Genomic DNA, 19,491 nt, shown 5'->3' with positions numbered 1-19,491 from the left:
CACACGGACAGCACCGGAGGTCAGGACTGAACTGGTGGATGCTGGAGTTGTGAGGCAGCAGTACTAACTGCTGCATCACTGTGCCTCCTCTTAAGGAGGGGTGAGGTATGGGGGTTTTCTGACTGAATTCCAGAGTTCAGGGCCATGACTGTTGAAGGCAAGGCTGCCAGTGGTGGAATAGTGAAAGTTGAAGGACGTGCATATGTCCAGAATTGAAACACCACAGATTTCTCATTAGGGCCTTGGGGCTGGGGTAGATTACAGGCCTATAACCCACTCTACAAAGGTTATGAGTACAGCAGCAGGACCAAGTGGTGTCGGGGAGGAAACTTTCTCTTCTCACGAGATAAAGACCTCACAAGAGCATCAGAAATAGAAGTAAGAGTAGGCCATTTTGCCCATTTCTGCATCTGCTGCACCGTTGCAGGCACAACATGGCAGGTACGGTAGTGCTGCAGTTAGTGTAATGCTTTACAGCGCCAGCGACCCGGGTTTAAATCCGGCCACTGTCTGTAAGGAGTTTGTACGTTCTCCCCATGTCTGCGTGGATTTCCTCCGGGTGCTCCGGTTTCCTCCCACATTCCAAAGGTGTATGGGTTAGGAAGTTGTGGGCATGCTATGTTGGCGCCGGAAGCGTGGCGACACTTGCGGGCTGCCCCCAGAACACTCTACGCAAACTGATGTATTTCACTGTGTGTTTCGATGTACACGTGACTAATAAAGATATCTTATCTTATTCTTTGAGACCAGAGCTGACCTTTCAAACAACATTCAGGCAGGAGCTGAGAAGCAGCCAGTAACATTTGTGCCAGGCAATGACCATCTCCCACAAACAAGTGTATCACCACATACCTTCAACAGCATTGCTGAGTCCCTCATTATTAATATTCTGGGAGTTACTATTGACCTGAAGCTTATATGGACCAATATCATAAATACTGTAAGTCAGAGGGTGGGTGTACCGTATTGGATGACTGATCTTGTCACACACAAGCCTTTCTACCATCTACAAGGCACAAGTCAAGAGTGTGATTGAATACTCCCTACTTGGCTGGATTAGTGCAGCTCTAACAGCACTCAAGAAGGTTGACCCAATGAATAAAGCAACCTGCTTTATTGGTACCACACCAGACACCCTAATTATTCACTCCTTCCATCAATGGTGCACTGTAGCAGCGTTGCACAACTCATTAAAGAAAAGAACACTACAGTTTCTTGTGTTGGCTACTCTGAGGCGCAAGGGAACACCACCACCTGTGTCATACACCATTCTGATTGGAAGTACGTTGCTGTTCCTTCAACGTCACTGGGTCTGAATCATTGAACTTCCTACCCAACCATTCTGTGAGAGTACTTTCACCAGGAGGAGTACAGCAATTCAAGAAGAGCAGTTTACCACCACCTTCTCAAGTTTAATTAGGGACGGGCTGTAATTCTAGGTTTACCCTTAATGCTTTTATCTTGCAAATTAATACAGAAAATTATAAAAAATGGTATTCCTGGACAATAGATGAATGGTATGAAGTAGATGTGTTTTGTCATTTTAAATTTCAGTACAAATGATGACTTATCTGTTTAATATTAACGTGGTCTTGTTGTACCAAAGGAATCACATCATTTGCAATTAACAATAGCATGTTCTCCAGTGGATAGACTGCTCGTTGCCTTTAGTCATAACAGAAGAATATTGTCACACCTTCCCAGCACTGCAGACAAATATGCTTGGAATAAATTTGCTACCAGAGCTCTTAAACAGAAGACCCAGTTCCATCTTTGTCTATTTTTATCACCGTCGAAGGTCAGCTGCTGTTTTTTGCCCGACAATAGTAAATTTATGTACCTTTGTCATAAGTTCGACAAACCTCTACTTTTACCTCTACCTTTTAAAAGACAGTTGGACAGGTACATGAATTGGAAAGGTTTAGAAGGTTATGGGCCAAACACTGGCAAATGGGACTGGCTTGGATGGGGCATCTTGGCCGGCATGGACCAGTTGGGCCAAAGGGCCTCTTTCCGTGCTGTATAACTCTAAGTGTTTAGATGAGGACTTGAACCACCTAGGCATAGGCTATGGACCAAGTCCTGGGAGATGAGATTAAAATGGAAGGATGCTGACTGGTTGGCACGGATGACTTGGGCTGAATGGCCTGTTTCCCTGCTGTACGATTCTATGACTCTATGACCTCTAACATCAACCTTGGCATTTCATTAAGCTGTTTACTGCCACATATACTCCAAGCTCACATCCTTTGAGACATCAGCATAAGATTTGGATAGGTGTAGCATATTGATCATCTTCACTGAAGTAATTGTTAAAATTCCTACACTGAGAGATGGAAGAGAGACATCAATTGCATTTTCCCTCAGGTTAATCAGGAAATGTCTGAGAAGCAGTGGCTCCCTTGTTACGATGGGCTGTGAGGGATATTGGGTATAGGGGCTAGGGCGAGGGTGTGTTTTCCTGGGTGTGGTAGAAGGGTGGGGTGGCGATGGGGAGTATTCTCGCTCCTCTTGGCCTATAGAGGGGAGTCAGCAGCCTCAGTTAGGAATACCTTGCTCAGATTCCCAGATTGGTTCCCATTTCTCTTCCCCTATAATCTGACTAATCATTAAAATTAAGACACATTTTGACCATGTTATCAACCAGCCACTTGCTAACTGGGCCCCACCTTTGTTTGTGACTGCTTCTTCCAAGGTCTAAATTTTACACGGGGGTAGGGTGGGGTGGGGTGGGTTGGAATTGGGTGAGGAGGAGTGTAGTTGTCAGATGCAGTTATTCCATCCTCAGTCCACCCTCCCCCTCGCATCGGGTTTGGGGGAGGTAGGGAAGGGTACATTATCACCTTCTGATTCAACACTGTTCTTCACTGAACAGTAACCATAGAACATAGAACATTACAGCACAGTTCAGGCCCTTCGGCCCATGACGTTGTGCAACATTTTATCCTGCTCTAAGATCTATCTAACCCTTCCCTCCCAAAATACCCTCAATTTTTCTATCATTTGTGTGACTATCTAAGAGTCTCTTAAATGCTCTAATGTATCTGCCTCCACCACCTCTGCCGGCAGTGCGTTCCACGCACCCACCACTCTCTGTGTAAAAAACTTGCCTCTAACATCCCCCCATACCTTCCTCCAATCACCTTAAAATTATGCCCCCTCGTGTCAGCCATTTTTGCCCTGGGAAAAAGTCTCTGACTGTCCACTCGATCTATGCCTCTTATCATCTTGTGCACCTCTATTAAGTCACCTCTCATCCTCCTTCTCTCCAAAGAGAAAAGCCCTAGCTCACTCAACCTATCCTCATAAGATGTGCTCTCCAATCCGGGCTGCATCCTGGTAAATCTCTTCTGCACCTTCTCTAAAGCTTCCACATCCTTCCTATAATGAGGCAACCAGAACTGAACACAATCCTCCAAGTGGGGTCTAACCAGGGTTCTATAGAGTTGCACCATTACCTGGCAGCTCTTGAACTCAATACCCCGACTAATGAAGGCCAACACACCATATGCCTTCTTAACAACCCTATCAACCATAGAGAAAGAGAACCAATATCTGAATTACTCACCCTTGCTAAACTGGTGCCAGAGGGAACTTTGTAAGGGACATACTTTCTGTAGATGTGACCAACTCGGGAACAAGGTGCGTCGTACATGTGGCCTCCACACATCCAAACCTATAGAAATAAGGAGGGAATGAAAGAGGTCAATAATACAAATTTCCCCAGTACACTCCAGAGTCTGGAACAATTCTATCTGTTGAAAAGTCTTCAGCCCAAACATTAACTGCCTCTCTTCATGTACACTGAGCATCTCCAGTGTTTTCTGTTTTATTTCAGATATTCAGCATCTGCTTTCTGACAACCTCACTTGTTCATGGTATAATGTAAGAACCATAAGGATAACGAGTCAAGTGTAGATCACCAGACCCCTCAAACCTACTCTGCCATTCAATATCGTCTGCCCCAGGCCTCATCTCTCCTGTGTCATTTCCACATAGCCCTCAATTCCTTCATTTTTTAAAAGATTGTCTACCTCTTTAGATACCCCCAGTGATTTAGCCTCCATAATCTTCCAGGGTAGAGAACTCCAAAGAATCACCACTCTCTGTGAGAAAAAGTTTCTACGCACCTCAGTTTTAAATGACCACCCACTTACCTTATAACCACGTCCCCTTGTTTAGGTTGCACTCACTAGTGGACATCCACCCTGTCATGCCCCCTTAGTATCTTATATTCTTCTTTGCTTCAAAGAATGCTGATCTAACTTTTTGGCCTCTCTTGATGGGACAACCCTCTTTTTGGGGGAATTACCTAGAGAATTTCTTCAGGATGGTCTCTAATGCCTGTATATTCTTTCTTAAATAATGGGACCACAGTCATAGATTTATAGATTCATAGAGTAATACAGCATGGAAACAGTTCCCTCAGGTTGTCCATACCGACCAATATTCCCATCTAAGCTAGTCCCATTTGCCCACATTTGGCCCATTTCTCTCTAAACCTTTCCTATCCATGTACCATGCCCGAGTGTCTTTTAAATGTTGTTAATGTCCCTGCTTCAAACACTTCCTCTGGCAGCTCATTCCAATATACTGACCACTCTCAAAGTTGCTCCCTCAGGTTCCAATTAAATCTTTCCCCTCTCAACTTAAACCTATGCCCTCTAGTTCTAGATTCCCCAACCATATCTATGCCCCTCATGATATTATACACCTCTATAAGATCACCCCTCATTCTCCACAGTATTCCAAGTACAAAGTACTCCAAATGTGACCTCACTAATTTGCTATACATTTCTAACAATACTTCTCGATTTTTAAAGTCCAACCCTGTAGCAATAAATGCCTATATGCCATTTACTTCCTAATTAATTGCTGCACCTGTGTGCTAACACTTTCTGTTTCATGCATAGGAACACCTTGGTCTCTCTGCATTCCACTCACCTCCAGCCTCCCTCAATTTGAATAATTGTCGGCCTTTTGATTCCTCTTTCTGAAGCACATGACCTCCTGCTTTGCTCCATTAACTCCATTTGCCAAGTTTTCACCTCCTCACTCAACCTGACTATATCCTGCTTCAGAGCCTGAGTGCCCTCTTCACAACATGTCCTCTATTCTCATCTCATCAGCAAGAATGACTTGCAGTTCTACAGCACCTTTCATGTCTCCTCCACAACCTTTCACGTACACTTAAAAGAAACAGTGGAGCTTTGGTTTTTTGTTTCGTTCAAAACAGGATACTTCTGACTGCACTCCCTTGGTACTGCACTCGAAAGATTTTAATGCTCAAGCCTTTTGTGAGATTTGAACCCACAATTTTCTGAATCAGAGGTGAGAGTGCCACTCACTGTAATAATATCCTGTATCATTATAATATGATGTGTATGGATAGCATGCTAAACAAAGTCTTTCACTGTACCGTGGAACACGTGACAATCATAAATCAATTTACAGTTAACTCTCTTAACTCTTACCATGGAGGGTTGTGGAAGCTATCGGGGTATTTTAAAAAGAAGCAGGTAATTTTTTTGGAAGATCAGGGAATTGAGGGCCTAGGGGAACTGACATAGAAGACGAGATGAGGCCTGAGGCAGATCAGCCATGATCATATTGAATGGTGGGGCAGGCTTGAGGGCCCAAGTAGCCTATTCCTGCTTCCATTATGTTCTTACATTTCCCCCTGACTATAGAATTATTCGGGTTACGGTTGTGTGGCATTTATGCTTCTAGCCTAATAATTTAGGAACCTGAACTAATAGCAGAATGCAAGTTCAAAACCTGCTATGCAAATATGGGAGTCTGAACTTAGTTAAAAAAAGCAGGAGTGACAAAATGCCAGTGTCAATAATAGTAACCACGTATTTATCAAAATGTTGAAAGAAAGATCCATCTGGTACACTGTGACCTTTAGAGAGAGGATCCCACAGTTCTTTACTCTGGCCGATGTTTTACTTCAGTCCCAAGCCAGTGTGATACATTAGTTAACTTTGTTCTCAAATAAAGTTATTATGTTATATGCTTTACATTTTTAATAATTTTTGAAATCTATTTAGTTTTATTTTAACTGTTTTTATAAGTCTCTGAATACCAGAGACATGTAGAAACAGATTAAAACGTCTTTGATAGCATGAGGTGTAGAGGTTGATAAAATCGTGAGGGGCATAGATAGGGTGAGTGCACACAGTCTTTTTCCCAGGGTTGGGGAATCAAAAACTAGAGGGCATAGGTCTAAGGTGAGAGGGGAAAGAACTTAAGGGGCAACTTTTTTTACACAAAGGGTGGTATGTATGTGGAATGAGCTGTCAGAGGAAGTGGTTGAGGCAGGTACAATAACAAAGAACAGTTGGACAGGTACATGGATCCGAAAGGTTTAGAAGGTTATGGGACAAATGCTGCCAGATGGGACTAGCTTGGATGGGGCATCTTGGTGACTTGAGGTGATTGGACTTATGAGGCTGTGAAAGTTTAGCATGGTTGCAGGGACTGGGGAAGTGCAAACATGAGGTTGCGTTGAGCACGTTCTGGCCAATGTTTACGATGGTGTTTCCGGTACCATTCAATTGGGTGGCTTTACTGTGGATGCTGTCAAGCTTCATGAGTACTGGTGGAGCTACACTCACTGAGGCAAGTGAGGAGAGAATTCTGTCACACCCCTGGTGTGTGTTGTAGAGGCTTGAAAGACTTTGGGGAGTCATAGATGATTCAACTGGAGTAGGGTACTCAACCACTGACTTGTTGTATAGTCAAAGTCTGCAAAAGCTGCAAATTTTAGAGTTGTGGAGTCATATAGCACGGTATTGTAGCAGTTAGTGTGATGCTATTATAGCACCAGTGACCGGGTTCAATTCCGGCCGCTATCTGTAAGGAGTTTGTACATTCTCCCCGGGTTTCCTCCCGGTGCTCTGGTTTCCTCCCACATTCCAAGACGTATGGGTTAGGAAGTTGTGGGCATGCTATGTTGGTGCCGGAAGCGTGGCGACACTTGCGGGCTGCCCCCAGAACACTCTATGCAAAAGATGCATTTCACTGTGTGTTTCGATGTACGTGTGACTAATAAAGAAATCTTATCTTAAAGAGGAACTTCGACCCACCCCTGTCCCTGCCGACCATCAAGCACCCATTTATACTAATCCCATTTACTTGGTCTGTAGCCTGCTACCCCTGGGCAATTCAAGTGTTCATCTACACACTACTCAAATGTTGTGAGAACCTTTGCCTCCAGCACCGTCTCAGGCAGTGTGTTCCAAATTCCAAACACCTTTGAGGTGAATATTTTTCCTGAGCCCCTCTAAACCTCTTACTCCTTACCTTAAATGTATGCCCTCAGTTACAGATACCTCAGCTATCAGGAAAATGTTTACTACTGTCTATCCTCTCTATGCCCCTCATAATTTCAGTGAGGTCCCCCCTCAGCCTTCTCCAAGGTAAACAAACTCAGGCATCCAGCCTCCCCTCATAACTGAGACCTCCTAGTGAATCTACTTTGCACCTTCTCCAGAGGAAACATGGTCTTTAATTCCATTGGTCCTTCCTAAGAAGGGCATTATTTAAATATAGAGACTGTGAACTTGACCAGTAGATAAGTGAATGTTTCTTCCTCCTTAATCCCCAGGACTCAAGAAGACATCAACCATCATCAAAAATCCCCACCATCCGGGCCATGCCATCTTCTCACTGCTACCATCAGGCAGGAGGTACAAAAGCCTGAAGTCCCACACCACCAGGTTCAGGAACAGCTACTTCCCTTCAACCATTCGGTACTTGAACCAACCGGCACAACCCCAATCACTCCAATTCAGCAACAATATGACCACTTTGATCACTTTGCACTAAAATGGACTTTGTTTTTTTTGTTCAAAATTTTTCTTGCAAAAATTGTGTTTAATTTGTGTTTATGTCTTTTTTGTGAACGCTGCTTATCTGCTGCTACGCGCCTGTGATGCTGCTGCAAATAAGTTTTTCATTGCACCTGTGCACACATGTACTTGTGCATATGACAGTAAACTTGACTTTGACTTTTTATCATGGAGAATGTATCCCAATTGCCTCCATATTAGCTTTGCGAAAGCCTTTGATGTGATTCTTGCTATCAACCAATGGTATCTCAATGTCTGTCCGATTCCCATCAACTACAGTTATAGTCACTGTTAATGTCATACTGACCTTCATCCTCTGCCAAGTATCCTGCTGATAATGGGCTACAACCAGTTTTACAGTTGAAGGAATGGTGTAGCTATTAGCTTCCTTTATGTTAATAACCATAAGCAGATGCCCGAGGTCAGTATCTTTAATGAGATAAGTGACAGGTGGTGACGAAGATGGAAGCCCCAGTGACACAAGAGTCTCTCGATGAATCTGTTCCCTCAGCAAAATACATCAAAGCAATTTACCTTCTGAACTCTGTCTGGTGTTACCATGGTTCCCCTCAGATACTAAACAGGGAGGTAAGTCCTGCATTTCAATTACGGAGCAGAAAGTGACAGATCACAGGAGGATAGGGTAATGAAGTCTCAGATGGTGGTGGGCTTTTGACAGATGCAATAAATATCTGGTTGACTGCACCTTACGTATTCCTGAGTCAACTGAGCTTTGAGGTTTTCATGCCAACGTGAAGCACTGAATGTGCGGCTTGCTGTTGGCCTTTTGTGGGAAATTGCGGAGCGAGGTTGCAAATTCTTAAAAGCAAAACAAGGTTGGATGAATTGTGAACATCAAAAAAAAAACTTGCAGATGCTGGAAATCGAAAATAGTAGCAGAAGATGCCGGAAATAGTCAGCAGGTCAGGCAGCATCTGTGGGAGGGAAAACAGAGCTAATGGTTCAGGTTGGAAACCCTAGTCAGAACTAGGAAGACAGCAAAGGAGGCTCGTTGAGACGCAGGGAGGATGGGGGAAGGAGAAGTCTCTGGGGTAACCATGGAGATAACCTGGTAAACAAGGTGACTGGGTCAGTGAGTGAATGGGTGCCATTAGAGAGTGAGACCACAGACAAAAGAACATAGACAAACGAGAGTTGGAGTTGTGAAAGGGAGGACCTACCAGGCATGTCTTCCTGCTCTGCATTTTACAACCCCTACCTTATCACGATGTTCTCGCTCCCTAACGATTCCCATTCCCTCATTGACCAGGTAACCATGCTTACAACTTATCCCCATGGTCACCCTGGTTTTACCCCATCCCCCACCCGCCCTGCAGAATAACAAACTCCTTTTGTCTCCTTCCCACTTCTGACGAAGGGTCTTTGACCTGAAACGTTGACTCGGTTTCTCTTCCTGCAGATGCGGCCTGACCTTCTTGATGAGTCGCGCTCCAGACGCTGGAGATTTGTACACGGAGATAGGCGTTGTTACCCCCTCCCTCACTGCAGCCTGAGGGTTTAACAGCACCAAATCCCCATGGCCCCACTGACTTCCAATTTCCCAAGATACACTGGGAGCGCAGATTGCACAGTCACTTTCAAGAAATGAGCGCGGCTTAATTTTATATGGAAATGTTAAAGTAAATGTTTCTGTACTTTGTGAATTTATGTGTTCTTCTCTGAACCCCTCTGGTGTGACAGCTGTTCTTACTAGAAGCGGAGAGAGATACAGCATGGAAACAGATCCTTCGGCCCACTGTATCCGTGGCGACCATCGAGCTCCCATTTACACTAATCCATTTTTATTCTCCCCTCACTAGGCCGCACTTGGAGTATTGCGTGCGTTTTGGGTCGCCCCATTACAGGAAGGATGTGGAGGCTTTGGAGAGGGTGCAGAAGAGGTTTACCTGGATGCTGCCTGGAAACCTGCAATGTCACAAGGAGAACATACAAATGACACAAGGCCAGCACCGGAGGTCAGGATTGAACCTGGGTGGCTGATGCTGGGAGGTAGCCGCTTGCCCAGTTGCACCACAGTGTCACCCAGTGAGCAGAAACAGAAGGAGATTTGCAAGGCAATTTTTATTTTACGTACTGAGTGGTAGGCGCCTGGAACGTGCTACCAGAGGAACAGGTGGAAGTAGATACAACAGCACCATTTAACAGGCATTTAGATGGACACATGAACAGGGATAAGATATAGACCATGTGCATGGAGATGGGATGAGCTAAAATTGGCATCAGAGTCGGCACAGACATCGTGGACCAAAGAGTCTGTTCTTGTGCTGTGCTGTTCTGTATTCTATGTTCGGTGAAAGATCCTCAAATGATGTTAATGTCAGTTTGCAACAGACAATCTGCTGGAGGAACCCAGCGGGTCGAGCAGCATCTGTGGGAGGAAGGGAGTTGTCGACCTTTCTGCATCAGGACTTCATCAACCAAAGTGGAGGGATGTGATGTTTGCATTATGAAGCAAGGAAGGTTCAGGGCAAACTTTGGTAACTTGGAGATAGCTGCAAAAAGACCTGAACCCTGGGAAAACGTTCCTTCACGTGATCATTACGGTGAGTTGAATTCAGAGTCAGAGTTGGAAGGGAAGACCACAGTGACAGGTTAGTGTTAAAGCAATGTAATGTGCAGAGTACAGGGGTCATGCCAATGGGCAATAACTTGGAATATTTTACGTCATATATTGTTTGGTAGTTTCATATAACATGTTGTATTAAATGCTGCATAATGTCTCTATTTATTTTTGTTATTTATGGTGTTCTCCCAGTCCTGTAAAACTTTAGAAGGATTCTGGGGTGTGATGCTCTGTAAGCCTTGTTTGACCCCACCTGGACAGATTCAGGACAACCCCAGAGGACAGGAATAAGAAGCAACTACCCCCAGAAGAACCACTTTTCTAAACAACAACAATTGTAAAATTTAGCAATGCTAAAGCACGCCAGGAAGATCAGAGCCTGCAGTAGAAGTTACCATGTTAACTCACCTTGAATGATATCTCATACTGCTCCCCTCCCCAGATTTCCAGTCCTGGGTCATAGCCACCCAATTCCCAGAACCATTGCTGATCCACGGCAAAAAGGCCTCCAGCCATAACAGGGGACCTGAAAGATAAAGGTGATGCTGAATTCTGTGCATTAATCCTTCCCTTCCAGGGCTATGTAGACACATGCAATAGAAAACCAGTAAAGAAGAGGGATGTGAACCGGGGTTGATTATTTGTCATCCACAATTCCAGCTGAGAATGAAAGTATCAAATACAAATCTGGTCAGACAAAATAAACTTCTGGAGAACTGGGAGACACATTGTTTAGCTCTTGGCATCATATGTTAGCTGTGAGGTATGAGCTTCACATGAGCAAGGAATTTCATATGACAATAAACCAATCTGAATCTGAATCTATTAGAAATGACTTCTTGGCCTTGGAGGGAGGGAAGAACAGATCTACCAGAATGCTACCTGTAAGTTCATCCTTTGTTCCTCATGTTAAGTGCCTAGTGGAATGGTGTCTGGGCATTTTTACCAGGCTGAGTAGAACCTACTTTCTGAAAGAGTCCAATATCTTCTTGCAAAGGTGGAGAATCTCTGGAACTCCTGACTCTGAAGGGATTTGGAGGTCAGATCATTGGGAGTATTTGAAGAGGAAGCAGATGGCTTTTTGAAAGATCAGGGAATTGAGGGCTATGGGGAACTGGCACAAAGGAGGTGGGACCTGGGGCAGATCAGCTAAGAACGTACTCAATGGTAAGGGAGGATTGAGGGGCTGAGTGGCCAACTGCTTCTCCTATTTTCTTATGTCCTTGTCTAGATGCCACCAAATCACATATTCAGCACATGATAACAGGTTGCATTTCTACTTGAATCCAAGGGTTAAATTGCAAAGAATTGGGCAAACCAGGGTTTAAGTGGTTAAAGGATGATTTTAGAGTCATAGAGATATACAGCATGGAAACAGATCCTTCTGCCTGGCTCATCCATGCCAACCAAGTTGCCTGTCTGAGCTAGTCTCATTTATCTGCATTTGGCTCATATCCCTCTAAACCTTTCCTCTGCATGTACCTGTCCAAATGTGCTTTAAACATTTTAATTGTATCTGTCTCTACCAGCTCGTTCCATATACCCACCACCGTCTGTGTGAAAAACTTGCCCCTCAGGTCCCCTTTAAATCTTACCCACTCACTTTAAACCTCTGCCCTCCAGTTTTTAGACTCCCCTACCCTGGGAAAAGACTGTGACCATTCACCTTATCTATGCCCCTCACGAGTTTATAAACCTCTTTAAGGTCACCCATCAGCCCCTTCGCTTCAGAGAAAACAATACCTATCCAGTTTCCAGTCTCTCTTTACAACTCAAGCCCTCCAGTCCCAGCAACATTTTTGTGAATCTTTTCTCCACCCTCCCTAACTTAATCACATCCTTCCTATAGCATGGTGACCAGAACTGCACACGATATTTCAACTGCAGCCTCACCAACGATTTGTAGAACTGTAACATGATGTCCCAGCTCTTGTTCTCCATTGAAGTTTTTTTGCGATATAGTTTTGTTACTTTATTGAAATTTTCACAACAGTGAAATAAACAGATGTGGAGAGAGCAAAACTATTTCTGCTGATAGGGGAGTGTAGGACCAGAAGGAAGAGTCTAATAAATAGAGCCAAAGGTGAGGTGTGGAAACACTTCTACAATTAAAGGATGATAGAAATTTAGAACTCTTTTCCGCAAATGGTGAAAGCTGGATCAATTGTTAGCTCTAAATTTATGTTGAATAGATGTTTGCTATGAGCACAAGGTAAATATAGATAGTTAGGTCACAGACTAGACAGAATCTGAATGGCTGAACAGGTCTGAGGGCCTCAAGCGCCGAGTTCTGTTCCAATATCCACTTACATCTGAATTATGAGCTGCAGGAAGCCACTTGCCCCTTAAGCCAATTCTGCCACTTAATAAGATCATGACTTTCTGCCTATCTGCAGTAACCTTTCACCCCTTGCCTATCAAGAATCCATCTATCTCTGTCTGAAAAACAGTCTGAGACTCTTCTTCCATTTCTCTTCGAGGAAGAGAATTCCAAAGACTCACAACTCTTTGAGAGAAAAAAAATCATATCATCTTCTTAAATTGATGACCTCTTGTTTTTAAACAGTGGATATTCCCAAAAGAAGGAACATCCTTTCTAAATGCACTCTATCAAGCTCCCTCAGGATCTTAGATGTTTCAATCAACTCCCTTCTCTCTTTTTTAACTCCAGCAGATACAAGATTAGGCTGTCCAACCTTGGTCCATATGCTCTAAATGCATTAGCCTCTGGATTTTAGGAACTTTAACCAACCCAGTTTAAAGAATACTTGTCTCCATAGTCTGCTGGTTGGAGAGATCCTTTCTCAAATGCGCTGAGTGCGGTTGTAAGGAAAACATGCCGCTTTCTGATGAAACCTGAAGTCCCACATCACCAGGTTCAGGAACAGCTACTTTCCTACAACCATCAGGTGCTTGAACTGATCTGCACAATCCTAATCCTACCTCAGCAATGGAACACAACAGACCACCTTTTGCACTACCATGGACTTATCTTATTGGCAGGACTCTTAGCAGTGTGGAGGAACAGAGGGATCTTGGGGTCCACGTCCATAGATTCCTCAAGGTTGCCATGCAGGTCGATAGGGTTGTTCAGAAGGCGTATGGAGCAGTGGCCTTCATTAGTCGGGGTATTGAGTTCAAGAGCTGCCAGGTAATGTTGCAGCTCTATAGAACTCTGGTTAGACCACACTTGGGGTATTGTGTTCAGTTCTGGTCACCTCATTATAGGAAGATGTGGAAGCTTTAGAGAGGGTGCAGAGGAGATTTACCAGAATGCTGCCCGGATTGGAGAGCATGTCTTATGAGGATAGGTTGAGTGAGCTGGGGCTGTTCTCTTTGGAGGAAGGATTGGTGGCACAGCTGGTAGAGCTGCTGCCTCACAGCTCCTGTGACACGGGTTCAATCCTGACCACTGGCACTGTCTGTTTGGAGTTTTCATGTTCTCCCTGTTACTGTGTGGTTTTCCCCTGTGTTTTTTTGGGCAGGCACGGTAGTGTAGCGGTTAGCATAACGCTATTACAGCGCCAGCGACCTGGGTTCAATTCCGGCCACTGTCTGTAAGGAGTTTGTACGTTCTCCCCGTGTCTGCGTGGGTTTCCTCTGGGTGCTCCGGTTTCCTCCCACATTCCAAAGATGTACGGGTAAGGAAGTTGTGGGCATGCTATGTTGGCGCCAGAAGCGTGGCGACACTTGCGGGCTGCCTCCAGAACACACTACGCAAAAGATGCATTTCACAGTGTGTTTTGACGTACATGTGACTAATAAGATAAGATAAGAAAAGATTTCTTTATTAGTCACATGTACATGGAAACACACAGTGAATTACATCTTTTGCGTAGAGTGTTCTGGGGGCAGCCCACAAGTGTCACCACGCTTCTGATAGAGCTGTACAAGATGATAAGAGGCATAGATTGAGCGGACAGTAGAGACTTTTTCCCAGGGCAAAAATAGCTAACATGAGGGGGTATAATTTTAAGGTGATTGGAGGAAGGTATAAGGGGGATGTCAGAGGTAAGTTTTTTACACTGAGAGTGGTGGGTTCATGGAACGCACTGCCGGCAGAGGTTGTGGGGGCAGATACATTAGGGACATTTAAGAGACTCTTAGAAAAACACATGAATGATAGAAAAATGGAGTGCTATGTGGGAGGGAAGGGTTAGATAGATAATAGAGCAGGATATACTGTCGGCACAACATTGTGGGCTGAAGGGCCTGTACTGAGATGTGGTGTTCTATGTTCTATGTTATTTCTGAGTGTGTTTTTTTAAAAATAATGTCTCGTTTTGCACAATCTTTTCTTCACCGTCTTGTATAATTCATGTATAATTTATGCTTTGTGTGTTGTCTGAATCAACGTACCTGTGATGCTACTGTAAGAAAGTATTTCGTTGTACCTGTACCTCACTGTACTTGTGCACATGACAATAAACTCGACTTGACTTGACCTGAGCCACACAGACAGGCTGGTATGAGAACTGACAAAGATGCCACGCCATCAAGGGAGGGCTTGGCTCTTCAGAGGTTGGGACTTGCCCCCAGTTCTGTTAAAATGGGGACATGTTTACTCATACTATACTACAGCAGTCATGCTTATTTAATCTGACCCTCTGCTGTTCAAGCTGGTGTGCTTCCGATGAAGCATTAAACCAAAGCCCTTCAATTGGATATAAAACTCTCCTTGCGTTATTTCACAGAGAAGCAGGTGAGTTAGCCCAGGTATATCTTATCAATGTCACATTCCTGCTCCAGGGAGCTTGCTGGGTGTAAATTGGCTGCAACGTTTCCCATCTTCCAAAAGTGAGTGCACTTCATTGAAACACGCTTGGTTGTAAAATGCTTTAGGACTTCTTAAGAATTCCTGGTCAAGTGCGAATCTTTCTTTCTTTGCAATGTTGATATGGGGAAGGCTTTGCTTCACAATATTTCTCATCTGGAATCTTGAAAAGGGAAGTCTTTGTGGTACTGAACCGAATCAAATATCTACCAAGCTACAGTGGAGATTGTGGGGACTGGGAACAGCACCTTTTGAACTCCCAAAGGTCTAAAGATTTTGTGCTACATCTGAGAGAAAGGTTGAAAAACTCTAACATCTATTCTTCCTCTATGCATAACTTTTGGTATGATACTTGAGGTCACAGTCCCAGCTGGGCATTAACACCACCATTTACAGATGCTTCCACCCATTAATTACTCTTATTGCAAAATGAACCAACAGTTGATCAGCTTTCCACAGGCATGCTAGTATCTGACATTCACATCCTGCAACTGAAGCTATTGTTCCAAAATTGTCAGTGTGGTCACCCTTAGATCTAATGTCAATGAAGGAAGCCTAAACAAAGGTTTCAAGTGGAATGCTGTTCCAAAGTACCAGGCTTCAATTGCATTATGTGTAAAATGGATACTATTAGCTGCAAAATACTTAAACAAAATGAAAATATTGTAGATGCTGGAAATCTGAAATAAAATCAGCAAATGCTGGAAATTCACAGCAGGTCAGGCAGCATCAGTGGAAAGAGAAACAGTGGGAAGTTTCAGGTCGATAAGCTGAGTTCTGATGAAAGTTCATCAGCCTGAAATATTTAATGTCCATCACCAAGGGTGGCCAGGTAGCTTCAGTCTTGCCGGATTAAGTCTATGGCAGGCACCAACAGGAAGAAGAAACCTACTTAGTATTGGTCTCACCACGCTACCTGTGGCAGATGCATCTGCCCATGATAGCTTTATAGAATCATAGTCATCGAGTTATACACCCTTTGCTCAACTCATCCATGCTGACCAAGGTGCCTACCTGAGCTAGTCCCATTTGCCTGTGTTTGGCCCATATCCCTGTAAACGTTTCCACATCCATGTATCTGTCCAAATGTCTTTTAAACATCGTAAGTGTACCTATCTCTAGCACTTCCTCTGGCAGCTCGTTCCATACACCCACCACCCTTTGTGTGAATAACTTGCCCCTTACGTCCCCTTTAAATCTTTCCCCTCTCACCTTAAACCTCTGCCTCTAGTTTTGGACTCCCCCACCTTGGAAAAAAGACTGGGACTATCTGCACTACCTATGCCCCTCATGACTTTATAAACCTCCAGAAGGTCACCCCTCAGCCTCCCTAGCCCCAGGAAAACAGTCCCAGCTTATCTTCTTTCTCATGACTCAAGTCCTCCAGTCCCAGCAACATCCTTGTGAATCTTTTCTGCACCTTCTCTAGCTTAATCACATTCTTCCTGTGGCGTGGTAGCCAGAACTGCACGCAATACTCCAAATGCGGACTCACCGGCATCTTGTACGCAGGAGCCTGAGGGCACATACCACCAGGCTCAAGGACAGCTTCTATCCCATGGTGATAAGACTATTGAACGATTCCCTGGTAAGATGAGATGGACTCTTGACTTCACAGTCTACCTTGTTTGATTTTGCACCTAATTGTCTACCTGCAATGCACTTCCCTGTAGTTGTGACACTTTACTCTGTATTCTGTTAATGTTTTTACCCTGTACTACCCCAATGCTCTGTGCAATGAATTGACCTGTACGAACAGTATGCAAGACAAGTTTTTCACTGTACCTTGGTACAAGTGACAATAATAAACCAATACTGATACCAATACCACTGTAAATGACTTCACAACTCCTGTACTCGGTGCCCTTTCTGATGAAGGCAAGCATGTCAGACGTCTTCTTCACCACCTTGCCTATCTGTGTTGCCACTTTTAGGGAACTATGCACTTGTATCCCTAGCTCCCTCTGTTTAACAAAACTACCCAGGGTCCTGCCATTTGCTGTGTTTGTCCTGCCTTGTTTACCTTCCCGAAATGCATAATTTCACGCTTGCCTGAGTTAAATTCCACCTGCCATTCCATTGCCCACTTTTCTAGTTGATCTAGATCCTGTTGTAACCTGAGACAATCCACTCACTTCCTCCAGATCAAAGGTGCAGCTATGGGGACTCACATAGTCCCAAGCTATCACTGACTTTTTCTGGGATTTACGGAACAGCCTTTCTGTCCTACCCGAGCCCACTCCATCAGTTCTTTATTGATGACTGCATTGGTGCTGTCACCGGTACTCATGCAGAACTTGATAATTTCATTATCAATTAATAATGTTGGCTCTGGAAGCGTGGCGACACTTGCGGGCTGCCCCAGAACACTCTACGCAAAAGGTGTATTTCACTGTGTGTTTCAATGTACGTGTGACTAATAAAGATATCTTATCTCTTATCAATTTCCACCCTGCCCCCATCTTCACATGATCCTTCATTCCCTGGCTCTCTCTGTCTCCATTTCAGGGGATAGTCCAGCTACTAACATCCATTACAAATCTACTGACTCGCACAGCTATCTCAACTGCTCTTCATCCCATCCGACCTCCTGTGAGGAAGCTCTTCCATTCTCCCAGTTCCCCCACTTCCATCATAGTTGTTCCAATGATGCGACTCTCCATACAGGTGCCTTTTCAATGTCTTCCTTCTTGCTGAACGGTGACACTTGCCCTCTCCCATTGTTAACTGAGCCCTTGACCACATCTCATCCATTTCCTGCACCTCCTCTTTCACCCCTTCTCTTCCAGGACAAAACAAGGATAGGTTTCTCCTAGCCCTCACCTTCAACCCCACCAGACTCCACGTTCAACAGATTGTTCTCCTCAATTCTTACCATCTTCAAAGAGATTCCACCACCAGACACACCTTCCTGTCTCCCACCCCCACCCCCCCCCCAACATTTCTCAGGGACCATTCCCTTTGCGAGTCCCTGGTCCACTCTTCCTTTCCCACCAACTACCCCTCTTCTTACGACACTCCCTTGCAACCACAGGCGATGCAACTTCCGCCTTTTCACCTCTTCCCTTCCCACCATCCAGGGACCCAGCAGTCTTTCCAGGTGAAGCAGCAGTTCATTTGCACATCTTCCCATCCAATGCACTGCATCTGGTGTTCACAAAGTGGTCTCCTCTACGTTGGTGAAACCAAATGCACGTTAGGTGATCACTTTGCAGAGCACCTGCATTCAGTCTACAGGGGTGACCTTGAGCTTCCCATCGCCTGCCACTTTAATTCTCCATCCCACTCCCACTCTGACCTATCAGTCTGTGGCCTCCTGTACTATCACAGTGAAGCACAACATAAGCTTGAGGACCAGCAGAGATGCAAGAGTTGCTGGAATCTGGAGGAACAGACAATCTGCTGGAAGACCTCAACGGGTCGAGCAGCATCGATGGGAGGAGAGGAATTGTTGACTTTCCGGGTCGAAACCCTGTATTCAGCCCAGAACATCGACAATCCCTTTCCTCCCGCAGATGCTGCTTGATCCACTGAGGTCCTCCAGCAGATTGTCTGTTGCTTGAGGAACAGCATCTCATCTTCAGTCTGGGCGCATTGCAGTCTTAACATTCTTAACAGACTTAACTTGAGTCTTCTGGACTCAGTATTGAATTCCACAACCTCAGGTGACTTGATTTCTCTGTATCAGTTGTCCATCTGTGAGGTTAGCTCAGCCTGTTTGCTTTTTTCCTCCTATTCTTCTTTTCTTTTGCCCTAGGAGTGGAGGACATGCCCAGCCTGACCTGCCAGGCATGTTCTCCTCCTCTGCATTTCACAACTCCTACATCCTCTTGTCTATGTTCTTACTCTCTAATTGCTCCCATCCACTACTTGACCCGATAACCTTGTCTACACCATATCCTCATGGTTTTACCCTATCAGAGACATCTGCCTCACCAACCTTCCCTGCACCTTAATGAGCTTCTTTTGGCTCCTTTCCAGTTGCACAGGATCGCAAGAGGCTGTAGAGGGTTGTAGACTCAGCCGGCTCCATCACGGGCACAACCATCCCCACCATCGGGGACATCTTCAAGAGCTGCTTCCTCAAGAAGGTGGCATTCATCATCAAAGACCCTCACCATCCGTGACATGCCCTCTTCTCATTACTACCATCAGGAAGGAGGTACAGGAGCCTGAAGACCCACACTCAATGATTCAGGAACAGCTTCTTCCCCTCCACCGTCAGATTCCTGAATGGTCCATGAACCCGTGAACACTACCTTGTTATACTTTTTTTT

At 44.7% G+C, this 19,491-nt stretch overlaps 1 protein-coding gene across 2 annotated transcripts in view; it reads right to left on the bottom strand.

The window, feature by feature from the left end:
* galntl6 (polypeptide N-acetylgalactosaminyltransferase like 6) overlaps window positions 1-19,491 on the bottom strand; it is a 1,051,879-nt gene that overhangs the window by 81,234 nt on the left and 951,154 nt on the right. For both annotated transcript variants that reach the window (XM_052019321.1, XM_052019322.1), the window contains exons 7-8: window positions 10,849-10,966; window positions 3,569-3,676 (exon numbers count right to left, since the gene is read on the bottom strand). In XM_052019321.1, the coding sequence (XP_051875281.1) occupies window positions 3,569-3,676; window positions 10,849-10,966 (226 nt within the window). The remainder of the gene's footprint in view (window positions 1-3,568; window positions 3,677-10,848; window positions 10,967-19,491) is intronic.

The sequence above is a fragment of the Pristis pectinata genome, chromosome 7, assembly GCF_009764475.1.
Source record: "Pristis pectinata isolate sPriPec2 chromosome 7, sPriPec2.1.pri, whole genome shotgun sequence".
Classification (NCBI taxonomy): domain Eukaryota; kingdom Metazoa; phylum Chordata; class Chondrichthyes; order Rhinopristiformes; family Pristidae; genus Pristis; species Pristis pectinata.
Note: the sequence above shows the minus strand (reverse complement) of the source record. Positions and strands in the feature narration are given on the sequence as shown.